The 13368-nt window shown below is 30.6% G+C and overlaps 2 protein-coding genes across 2 annotated transcripts; one reads left to right on the top strand and one right to left on the bottom strand.

Annotated features, from left to right (window-relative positions):
* Positions 1-6017: 6017 nt before the first annotated feature.
* Positions 6018-8324, top strand: LOC125824777 (probable LRR receptor-like serine/threonine-protein kinase At1g07550). The gene is made up of 8 exons (XM_049504126.1): positions 6018-6669; positions 6753-6809; positions 6904-7014; positions 7093-7200; positions 7279-7497; positions 7583-7698; positions 7788-8048; positions 8124-8324. Exons 1-8 carry the CDS (start codon positions 6018-6020, stop codon positions 8322-8324), a joined length of 1725 nt encoding a protein of 574 aa, XP_049360083.1.
* Positions 8325-8564: 240 nt separating this feature from the next.
* On the bottom strand, positions 8565-10878 carry LOC125824758 (U-box domain-containing protein 19-like). Its single transcript, XM_049504106.1, has one exon. The coding sequence runs from the start codon at positions 10876-10878 to the stop codon at positions 8821-8823; it is 2058 nt and encodes a 685-aa protein (XP_049360063.1). The 3' UTR covers positions 8565-8820.
* Between the last annotated feature and the right edge of the window lie 2490 nt (positions 10879-13368).

Raw genomic sequence — 13368 nt, 5'->3', positions numbered from 1 at the left:
ATAAAAAGGAAAAAGAACTATCATTATAACAAAGATCAATATTAAATAATCTTTGATAGAATTAAATGTTCCTTCACCAAATATCCTTTTCAATTATCACATTTCCTACGAGATTATCAAGCTTATCATATCTTGTAATTGTAATATTTTGATTTCCATTAATAATACAAAAATTAATTTGAATGGTATTTTTGAGTTATCCATATAGTAAAAAAATATTAATTATCAGATTAACTTTTATATTATCCTCGATTCTCTTTAAAAAACATAAAGAAATCACTAAAGTTAAAGAGATAAATAAATGATACCTAATGTTTATAGTTCAAAATTTTACTAATATCCTGCTTTTTCTTGTTTAACAAAAAATAAATACCATGATTAATACATTTACTAATTATTTGAATTTGACGATAAATTTTCTATTAAAATAGCTTACGATTTACACAAAATAGAATCTTTTTTTTTTTGAAAAAATATCAAATTAGCAATTCTATCTTAATAATATAATAATTTGCTATTTATCAATAATATACAACAACAAATTTCATCCATCCCCTATAACATTTTTCTTTTAAAAAAAAAAATAAAAAATCAAGGGTCAAAATAGTAAAATAATACAAAAAGGGTCCAAATAGGGGAAGAGGAAGAGTGAAAATGACAGCATAAATGGGTAAAGTGGAGCCCACAACACGTAGGAAGAGTGTTTTGTGTCTCTTCCTCGTGACTCTTTACCACGCTCCTCGTGCGCAAGAGGTTTGTCCTAACACAATACTATTTCCGTTCTGTTTTAATTGTCGTTTTTCTATACTTACCAACAAATTATGATAATTAATATTTTTTTCAGTTTCAATTTGTTTATGTTGTTTATAAACTTAAAAACAAATTAGCATAATTACTTTTTCCATTTCAATGTATTTGTCTACTTTTAAATTAACACTGAATTTGAGGGGAAAAAAATTATGATTTTGATTTAAAATATATTAAAATGTCATTTTTAATTTTGTGATCTTAAATATGATGGATGAAAAACTGAAATTGAAGAGTAGCCAAAAAATAAAAATATATTTGTATTAAATTGACTAAAAAAAAAAGTAAGACAACTGTATTGAAATAAAGGGAGTATTATTTTAGGAATTTAAGATTAAAATTGAGTATTGTTTCTAATTATAAGGAGTTGTTTGATTGTTGATTAGAGGTATACATATATTAACTATGTAGGTATTAGTTATTTATGTACTCTCTTCGTTCTAATTTATGAAACACGTTTTGAATTTGGGGAGTCAAATGTATAATTTAGACAATTTTTTGGATCTGTTTGAACGTCATATCAAATTAGTGATTTGAAATTAGGATGATTTGAAGTTGAACTTTTGTTTGGATATGCAATTTAGATTTCTTAAGTTGTATTTTGTTCTCATAAATATAAAAATCCTACAAATTATGAAAACTGTCAAACTTTCTCAACTCTTGTACAATTTTACCAAATAAGCAAATTATATCTCATAAACAAGGTATCATAATATCTTGAGGCGACACATTAATAAATCTCATATCTACATATTCTTTATAAATAAATGTATGTGATTAGATGTTATTATAAACTTTCAAATGCACGTAATCTTACAATGATTCATTTTATCCAAAAAAAAAAAAAATCAACAATAGTGCTTACTAACTATTCTTTAATATAATCATTCCAGGTGATACAATAATCTATTCATGTCAAACATAAATATATTTTTTAGGGAAAATTACGTGGTTAAGCAAACTTATACTACTTAAGTAGTCATCATAGTTATAGTTTGTTATAATTACTACTCTTGACTAACATTAACCATTAATTACGTGGGCTGACTTCGAGTTTGTATAATTAGTCATGTTTGTATAATTCGCCACATTTGTATAATTCGCAACTAACAATTTTTCGTTTGATTTGTATTTGTATATGACGGTGATTTCCTTTGGTTTTTCAGTTTTATTACCATATACATTCAATCTTTTTTTTTGTATAACTTTTTAAAGTTTGTATAAACGTGTAGCTTTCAGATTTTGTATAATATAATTTATATAATGTAAATTGTATAATAAAATTTTTATAATAGTTTAAAGTTCATATGTTTATGTTTGTATCAATTCGTTATTTCGAGTTTTATCATATTTGTATAATTTCAGACTTTGTATTACTCAATTATACAAAAACACGCGAATTATACAAACGTACCCCCGAATTATACAAACAAGATGCAAATTATACAAACCATTGCCCTTTCTCACTCACCTCTCTCCTCCCTATCCCAATCTTGGTCGTCAGATATACAAATACATATGTATATCAGTTACATATATACAATTATTTTGACAGATATACATATACAATTTGCCTCTCTCCGCTCTCTGCCCTCTCTCACTCGCCTCTCTCCTCCTCTCCCAGTCTCGCTCGCCACGCTCCTCTCTATAACATGTAGCTACGAATCGTAATTAGCAAACTATAGTTATGGAGCATAATTAAGCTATTTTTGAGTAGCTGTATGTGAAAGTTCCTCTTTACTTTTTATATCAAATTTAAAACAATGAATCCTTATCTGCAAAATATAAACTTATATCAAGTTTATATTTTAAAAAATTGAGATATCACTTTCTGAAAAAATTGAGATATTAAATTATAATTCAAAAATTAAAAAATTTAAATTGAAATTTTATTCTAGTTTTATAGAACATAATTTTTTTAGGAAAAAACATAAATGATACATTACATTTATATCCACTCACAAATCACACACAGATCTTTCTCATGCTTCATCATTAGCTAAGCCACTTAACTTGAGGAAAAACAAGAAAGAAGAATGAGACAATGCATGCATATTAGAAGAAGTAAAATAAACTGTTTTTCTAAGAATACAAGTTCAAGGAAAACATATACACATGGCATATACAATATATCATTTGTATATCATATGTATGATGTAACGTGTGTGTCATGTTTAACACATCGTTATTCTTCTTTCTTCCATCAAAATCACTCAAAAACTTATCCATGTAAAATATAACTAGAACTTCTATGTTATACACCAAATATTATACTATGTTCCAAATAGAGTAACAATCCAAAAGACTAGTTATGAGGTGGAGAGTCTATTTAGCCTAGTTACACATTTGGTCGATCGACCAAAAATAATTACATTCGTTGGTCAAATATATAAAAATCTATATTATTTTGTATCAAATTAAAGTTATATATTCTATGTATATAATACATTTATATACAAAATATACATTTCTTGACTATTATTTTGGTGGACGGCTATTTATGTCAATTTAAAAAAATTAATGGAGAAGAAGTGACATATAATAATCGTCCCCATTTGAAGACCAACAACGTTGGTCATGGATTCAAGCCACCACTCCTCACAAATAGGCTACCAATTTGAGTCACAATCTCAAACGTTGATCGACCTACTCTAATATTGATATTATTAAAGAAGTGTAGCATCAAAGTATGATCAGATTAAGGAGTCAGTGGACTAAATAACGGGTCTTTTTTGGAAAATAACCTGACTTTACTTGGGTTGGTTTAGTTTTAACTAAATAAAAGTCAACCTGAGACCAGACCAAACCAACCTGACATTATATATATAATTTTTCTCTTTTAAAATTTACTTTATATATAAAAGTATTTACTTTGATATAATTTCAAAATATTACTTAAACTTTTTCATAATTTTTATCTTTTAACATATTTTTTCAAGTTCTTTGAGATTTATAATTTTGAATGGTTCAATAAGATTATAGTCCATAGATATTAGTAATTAGTAATTCTAATAAAACTCAATTCAAAATCAAATCAATATTAATGCTAACAAAAAAAATTGATTCAACACTAAAAATGACAATAATATTGATTATTTGTTCTTTAGTTTTACATTGGTTTAGACATTTAAAATTCATAACCTAATTTTGTTTTTTCTTTAATGTTTAATCATGTAATTAATACTTATTAGACTTATTTTAGCATGATTTAGTACTTTTAAACTATGATCCTTTTCATTATGACTTATTAATTTGCAATATTTATTTTATGTGATTTCATTATTATTTTTTGTTGAATATTTTATTGTCATCACTCATCTCATATTTTGTGTTATTCTCTTAAGAAACACCTTAGACAATTGTATTTTGGTTAGACTAAAGAAATATTTGGAGCATAATTTAATTATATGTTTGTATTAATACTTTACCCAAAAAAAATCTGAAAAACCCCGAGGTTTATTAGTATGACTTGATTTATAAATTTGAAAATTCGACACAAATGGTTTGGTTTGATATTTGAAAACTCCGAACCAAACTGAAAAAACCTGATATTGAGGAAACGGAGTTTTATAAGTTTGATTTGGTTTATAAATTTAAAAATTCGACACAAATGATTTGATTTGAAATTTGAAAAACGCAAACCAACCCGATCATTTACACCTAGTTCGCACTATGCAGTAATTAGTACAGTCCACCGGTCCATTGAATAAGAAAGGCCCAACAATTGTTTGCCCTCTATTTGAATAGTTTTGAGGCTCAAAATTTGATCTCCTGCAAATATGAATTATTTTGAAATTTGAGTGAATAATATATGAAGTGATTCGAAATATTGAGAGCAGCTCAAATTTATAATTTAAGACTTTTTGGAGGAAATTTGAGTTAGATGGGATTGAAAAAAAGTTGCTTGCTGAGGAAGATGAATATTTGCAACTATATAAATATTATATAAAGAGTGTGTATGTATTTATATACATCTCTAATACATAATTATACATTATATATGATTATACAATATTGATACATTACATATACATGCAACTATTTTAGTTTAAAAAAATCGTCTTCTTTTAGAATTGTCAAACAAAAAATTACAAATCAAATAAAAAAAAATTAAGACAAATAACCGAATTACTATAAAGACAAACACCTAAATTAAGAATTAAGAGTCTGTTTGACTTGGTTATTTTTAAAAAAAAATCTAAAATCAAATCAAATTATTTAAAAGTAAAAATCTATACAAAAAAGTATAATTTTTTTTTATCAATTTAATTCAATTTTTGATTTTTCAATTTTCCGTGAACACCCCTAATTCAGTAATTCTAACTATGTAGCAAATGGTTAATTAGTTGAGTCTTTGATAAAACAATTGGTATTTTGTATTGGTGTAAGATTGAGTCCTTCGTCAACCAAACACTACAACACAAAGGTGACATCAAATTTTTATATTTTTCTAATGTTGCTATGTCCGGCATTTGTCTTTTATCACATCTTACTTAAGTTACTAATCTACAAATGTTAAATCAGCAAAAAATCTTAGATTTTTTATTAACTTTTTTTTTGTCTTATGTCATGTGATTGATTAACTAAGGCGACATACATGAACAATTCCTTAAATTTGTCAATTTATTTCATTTAGACATTTAAAATTCGATATTTTCTAATTGAGCATATGATTAGTGTTTCTATTAGACATTTCCGACTTGTATCTTTAAAAAGTATTTGTGCGTAAGCACCAATTATGTAAATATGATAATCACTTAAAGTATGTCGCTTTCTTTAGTTATAAGCAGTAAAACCTAAGGCCTACTCTAATTGAGATTGACGAACATAATTAAAAAAAATGTTGCAAGATTTATGTGGTTAACTAAGTTACTTCATATACTCTTGACTAGGCACGCAAAAGTTTTTCCAGAATTTGAATAGTAATTTTCTAACAAGAATACTTTATTATTATGTGTTTAGATGCTCAATTGGAACTTAATGTAGTTCAAGTGTCTAAATAAAATTTAAGAGATTGTCGATGTATTCCGCCATTAAACAGTGTTATGCCCTGCAATGGGAAACAAGAAAAATACCCTCTTTAGCCAAATGCATTCTCTTTATTACTCTTTCATATCCTTGACTTCTTCTTCTTTTTCTAATGAAGAAAAAGTTATATAGCTCTCTATTTGATTGTGTTAATATAGAGTACCCTTTAGCATTTCAAGAAAATGAATTGCTTCAAAGCACCATTATTAATCATGTTCATCATGGTTTTCTCCATATCATTTGACTTAGTTTTTTCTCAAACCAATAGTAGTTTCAACAAATGTGTCCTGGATTTTAACATTTCTTCTTCATCATCAAGGGACTCATGTACAACTTTAGACAACAATTGGGATGGTTTCTTAACTCACCCTTGTTGTGTATTACCTTTCAACATATATTTACGAGCATTGGCGCGTTGGACAAACCAAACAAGACTTATCTTTCTCAATTCCATACAACAGATGGACTGCTTAACTTTGATGAATAACAATAGTACTGATACTTTTAGCTGTGGCATTGAGAAGTTGACTAGTGGTGCAGGAGGTTGTTCGGATTATTCAGAGATCGACGTTGTGAATGAGCTAGGAAGCAGATTGAATAGTCTGAGGGATGATTGTAGGCTAATGGATTCAGAAGGAGGACTTACTAAGGGATGCAATAAGTGTTTGAGGACATGGAGAGAAATAGTTTACACGTCGAAAAATGATTCGATGAAACTTGAAGATGACATTTGTAGATTTAGTATGCTGATTTTGTTAACAAGTCAAAGAGTTGCTGATGAGAGTTGGATTGACAAGATCTTTCATTGCCTAGGAGACAACTCTCTCCCTTTAGGTAAGTTTACTTTACTTCCTGTTATAAACATATTTAAGTTTTGAAATTTAACTATGATCTTGATTGATCATTGTACTGTGCAGCATCGTCTGCAGATGAGAGTGGAAATGAAACGATACGTAGTACTAAGTTTAAAACTGGTAAGTCTTAAAATCCATATACATAAAAATTACTGATATTGCTGAGTTTCAGGACAAAAGAGTGTTTATTGTTAAGCATTGGTTAAATATGCAGATCTTTCAATTCTAATTGGTGGTGTAGTGGGGATGGTGTTAGTTGTAATCGTTGCGTTGTGGATCTATGTGAAAAGGAAGGCTGAAGTTAAACCATCAAGTGAAAGATATAGTAAGCCCTCTACACATAACAATCATTGTTTTGAATGTTTTAGCTTATTCTAATTCTGATTAATGTTGATGGTATCAGATGAATCTTACTCTGAAGAATCAAGCTATCGTAGACTATCACTTAAAGAAATTTACTCTGCGACTGACAGTCTCAGCATGTCCAATTTCATAGGTCAAGGCATAGCTGGTAAGTCGCAATCGAACGTTGTAGTAGTTGACTTCATATTAGTAACATGCATAAATCAGATATGATCATGTTTTACAGGAAAAGTATACAAAGGCATTTTAGCAGATAGACAACATGTGGCTATTAAGCACATAATTAAGGATGAACAGATGGAAACATTTGTTAGAGAAGTTACAAGTCTCTCTCATATCAAACATCCGAACCTCGTATCCCTGCTAGGACACTATGATGCACCAAATGAATGTTTTCTAGTTTATGAGCTTTGCCACAATGGAAATCTTTCCGAATGGCTATTTGGTATGTTTTTGCTCTTTGAGCATTTCTCTGATCTTTGTTGATCTAAATTGTATAGTGTCCTGATATTAACACCCCTGCTGAGCAGGTAAAAGTAAATATCTCTCGTGGAGACGAAGACTAGAAATTGCACTTGATTGTGCTCGTGGTCTCCTCTTTCTCCACTCGTATCCTCATGGATCAATCGTTCACCGGGATATCAAGGTAAAATCTTATTTTACATCCATAATCTGTCTTCCATTTTCTTTAAAAAAAACTCAGTTATGTTTCCTTTTTTTGGTGAAATTTTGCAGCCAGCAAACATTCTTCTATCTGCTAGCTTTGAAGCCAAACTCTCAGACTTTGGTTTGTCCAAAATTATTAGCATTGGACACTCATATGCTAGCTCAGAAGTGAGAGGAACCTATGGTTATGTTGATCCTGAGTATCAAAAGAACCGTCACGTTAATTCTTATGGTGATGTCTATAGCTTTGGGATAGTACTGCTACAACTTTTATCTGGACAAAGGGTTATCAACTTGGATTTGAAGAATCCAATGCCTCTAAGTAAAATGGTAAACATATTAACTCCTCCATTTTCTCTTGCATTCCTTTCAAGTTTTTTCTTAACGCGTCTTTTTGAATCATAGGCGAAAAACTTGACTAAAGGTGGGAACATCAAAGAATTTGCTGATCCCAAACTGGAGGGGAAGTTCTCAATGGAGGCATTTGAACTTGTTCTTAAGCTAGCTTTGACTAGCATAGGGCTTAAGCAGCAAAGACCATCCATGGAACAGGTGGTTGTTAAACTCGAAGAGGCTCTCGATTTTTCAACGTCAGTCCATCCTTAGTGCACATTCTCATGTACAATTAACTTTCATTTCATCCTACCCGAGAACTCAAAGGCGAATCTAGAATTTATAGTTAATGGTTCCTATTGAACTCGCTGAAGATCCGCCTCTGCCAAGGTTGTACAATTACTTAAGTTTCCTCTTATACACATTTTGATCTCGATTGGGTGCCTACCAGAAGATGAAACTGAACAATCAAAGATAAAACAAGTACGCTGATTGTATATTTGTACCAACTGATTCAGATAAGATAATGCTTATTATTTATTCGAAGATTACAACGATTGATGTTTACATGAACAACAATTCACATTAACATCAGAAAGTATAGAGATACAAGTAAAACTATATAAAGCTTCATTCAAAAAACCAGAAGCTGCAGCAGTGTAGTGTGACTAGCTCTTAAAAACTTGAGCCGATATCACCAGTAATGGAAAATGACACTAAAGCATCCTACACCATGGTGTATATATACATGTTGGATGCTTGTAAATAATTACCACACATTAATGAATTGATCCTCTATAAAAACTGGAGTGATCAAGCCAGATGAGGTCTTCTCGTTGTACTCGTGCAAGATTCTGATGAGTGTACTAGCTTTCTTGCTTGCTTTTGAGTTGCCTTCAGCCAGGAGGGAATATAACGGTCCCATGAGAGATGAGTTCTTTACTAAAACAGGAACTGCATCTGCTCCACCATTGATACACAAAGCCAGCAACAATGAGACACAGTACTCCTTGGATGCCCTTGAATTGCAAGAACTTAGAACATTGACAATAATAGGCAAAGCTCCAGCATAAAGAACAGCCATTGCTCCGTCTAGCCTTTCAGAAAGCGTTGTTAAAACTGCTAAAGAATCTGTAATGAGATCTTCCCTTTCGAAAGATTTCAACAGATTAACCACCAAGGGGACTAATCCAGCAGCAATCACTCTCCAGTGGTTTTCGGGGCGCATTAGGAGGCCAAAAATGGTGACCAAGGCATTCTTTTTTCCTCTGTCAGTGCCATTTCTTAGCAACTCCAAAAGTGATGGAATGAACTCTGGATTTTCTCCCATCATTTTACGGTACTCTTCTACTGATGTAAGGTAGAATAATGTACCAGCTGCGTGCTGTCGAGCTTCCATCTTTAGCCCTCCTTTCAACACATCAAGTATCAAGAACAAACCTCCATTTCCAACAATTGTGCTTTTGCATTTAGAGTTCTTTGAGAGGTTCAGTAGAGTAGCCATTGCATTCTCTTGACAAGAAGAATCCCTTGAAGTAACAAGATTCAGAAGAGGTGGGATTACACCAGCTTCCACCAAACAAGACCTGTTAAAAATGCTTGTTTTAGTGAGCAAACGAATCTCGAAAGCAGCCTTATTTTGCTGTTCCATTGTTCCAGCAACCAGCCTGCCTACTAGAAAACTTGCAAGCAACTTCATAGCCTGCTCATTAGCCACACTGCTTGAACCAACAAATCTTCCAGCATCACGATTTCGCCTACCAGTCTCCACAAATGGAATACCATTCGCGGAGCAATACTGCTTGATTAAAACCTTCAAAGCTAAATTAGGAACCAAATCAATACTTGTTAACCTCTCACCAGTCTTTGGACAAGTGGAGTTTCCAGCTCTGAACCATTTCAGAATCGAAGCCCGATCATACGTATGACCTGAGGCTATTGTCACTGGATCACTCATGATTTCAAGTGTAATTGGACACCTGAAATCATCAAGATTCAAGAACCTGATGACTTGATCTGCATTAGTACTGCCTCCATTGATTTGTCTGCCTGCTCCATTATCCAATACATCAAACAGAGTTCCCCTGCAGTATATCATGAACCCCATTAAGCTACTAAGGATCCCCATATCTCTCTTCTCCTCAGTATTCCCCTCCAACAACATCTCATTATCCAAGAACTTAACTTCTCTATTACACGCGCTCCAACGTTTAATCCCTAAATAATCAAGAACCCTTTTCAGATCATGTGATTCAGGAACAATTCCATCTTCAAGTTGATCCAAAATCTTCAAAACATTCACTTGCATTCTCACATCATCCATTTCCACTTCAAACTTCAACTTAACAGCTTGATTCCTCACAAACTCAACCACTTCTTGACCGTCCACAGAAACATCCATTTCCTTCAAGGGAAGAACATCAAGTGCCACAGCAACAGCTCTTGCCAGCATCTGAAACTGGCAAGAGACATCCTCGGATTTTGCTAAAATCCATATTCTTGAATCTTCTCTGCTACAATCATCTAACAAGAAATGAAACTTGTGGAAGATAAAATGAATCTCAGATAAGCTCACAATACTTGAATTAGCAAATCTTGAAACCCCATTTGGGATTTCTTTAAGAACAATGAGAATATCCTCAATTAAACGAATCGAATTCCTAACATTCTTCTTATTGGTATAAAAAGTTCTTGACTTGTATTCACATATTGTTTGGCCTAATTGAATCAAAGATGTAACAAGGCTAGAAAAACATACTGTTTCACTAGGACGAATAGCCGGAAAATTCAAAATCCGGCGGATGAATTCGTTAGATTTGTTGATCATTTGATGTAAAAAAAAGGGAAAAAAATCAAATCTAAAGTATATATGAACAAAAGGGAAAAAAATGTGTGTATGATAAAATCTAAAGAATCCACACGCTGACTACTAACTCCGCCCCTGATATTAGTTTTCTATATTTCCCATAGTACGTTTTAAGAAATCATTAATAAGAATGTTAGTTTTATTAATTTATCCTTCAGAAACTTTTTAAAAACTTTATAAATTTGTTTACACTTTAAAAAAAAGAATTAGTTATTAAGGTAAATTGACAAGTAAGGCAGGATAACTATTTAAAGTATAATTAACAACTAATATGAGACGGACAACAATAAATACATTTATGCTTTTAGTTTATGTTTGAAGTTGATTAGATTTAAAAAGGAAGAAAGAATGAAAGTGACTTGACGAGAGATATTTATTGGTGTAGATGGAGGTTGATTATTGTCCAATTAATATATTGTGATTCTATGTTATAAAAATAAAGGTTCAAATTTACCCTCATATTTTATAGAAAGATTTAATTTTGTACTATGTAGGAAGTTTGGCTTATTCAATTCCGCAACGTTATAATTCTAATTCGAATTTGGTTTTAGTCGCTAACAAATCAAATATTATATAGGGAAAAGATCCATATTTCCCTTTTGTGGTATGTAAAATAAATTACACAATAAAATGTTAAAATCACTTCAAAACTTCAAAATCATGATTTTTTTCACACATAATGAAATTGACGATGAATCAAAATTCTTATTTTTCTCTTTCTTTTAGTCATGACACAATATAGCTATGTGGCATGTTTATGCACTCATGATCGAAATAATTAGAGACCAACTAATATTCCTTCCGTTCGTATTTAGATGTCATTATTTTAGATTTCATGTCTTTTAAGAAATTACATAAATTTATCATTACATCCTTATTTAATGTTATCTTAAAATCAAGTTTGAGAAATTTCGAGTTAAAACAAAAATAACAAAAAAATAAATGAAACAAACTTCTAATAGAGAGCAAAGTAAAACCTTCTCACAGTACAAAAACTAATTTGGACCATTTTCTTAAACGGTATAGTAATGCTGATGTTCAAATTAAATTACGCACACTTCAATTATTTCATATTTAGCATAAGTATAGCAAAACAACTTTCCTTACTTAAATTTGAACAGATTAAAAGATATCACCCTACTAAAATTTAAATCCAAATTCTAGAATTTTATTTAAGTTCATTAGACAACACTCTTAAGAACTTGAAAGGTCAATAACTTAAAATTTTATCTTGAAACATTTTTTTTCCCTTTAGATTCTGAAGAATATTATTATATGAGTTGGCATTATGCATGTTATGAAATTTAATAGATGTATGGGAATAAAAACAAGTCAGCAATTACTAGGACGACAGATAAGAGGCACCGGCATCATTAACTCACTCAATGTCTAATATTTAATTTTTTTTTAGATGTACTATATAGTATAGTCTATATATGAAAAATGTATAATGCATCGAAGTTGGAGGCTTCGTTTAATGTTATCATGTGATGTGTTGGAACGTACATTCCGGCTTCATCTTCGAGGTGTTATGCTAAAATTATAAGCTCCGCTAATATTTCGTTCGATCAATCAATTTATTAATATCATTGAAATATATAATGGTATATTTAGTATAATTTTATGAGTGGGGTTTGCGGAGGATAAAACGTATGTAAACCTTATTTCTACCTCGTGGAAGTAGAGAAGATGTTCTCGTAGGATCCTTGGCTCGAATACAACAAATTAAAGTATGTATGAAAATGTAAAGTGACAGTAAATATAACAACTAATAAGAAAACAGTAATACCAACAAAATAGTGCAATATTCGAAACATCATAAACAACATTCTTCAGTGTCAATATACACTTTCTGTCAATTTTAAGAAAACATCACATAAAAGGAGGTGTCAATATACACTTTCTGTGTACTTGAAAAGATAAAAAAAAATCAAATTACAATAAAAAGGTACTCCAAACTCAACACTATAATCCTACTTCAAGTAAGGTGCTCTGAACTTGATACTACAAATTGTAAATAATAAAAGCTATCCAACATCAATAGTAAATGTAACTGGCCGAGACAATGAAAAAGAAAGTTTTTTATTGTACTTCTCTTGAGAACTTTCAGTTGTAGTTTATTAAATTTCATCACGAAGATTAACATTCCTACTACAACAATTGAAATGACCTCCTATGTTTCATCAATGATCTATTAAAGTTCAATGATATTTAATGAAACCACTGAACTTTATAGTACAACTCTTTCTTCTACTCAAGGCAAGTTAAGCATGTATATTACGCTAAAGAAAAGCCACAACGAGAAATTGAAAAGAACTAATGAAGCACATTATACCAAAAAATTGAAAGTGATATCCATCTAAAATAACACATGTTATGAAAAGTAGGGACACTCTATGAATTTTTCTTTTTATAAATATAATTGTTGTAGCCTAGAAGAGCCCTTTTATA

The sequence above is a fragment of the Solanum verrucosum genome, unplaced genomic scaffold (genome assembly GCF_900185275.1).
Source record: "Solanum verrucosum unplaced genomic scaffold, falcon-dt-bn FXZP01000200.1, whole genome shotgun sequence".
Lineage (NCBI taxonomy): Eukaryota > Viridiplantae > Streptophyta > Magnoliopsida > Solanales > Solanaceae > Solanum > Solanum verrucosum.
This window is presented reverse-complemented; position numbering and strand designations above follow the sequence as displayed.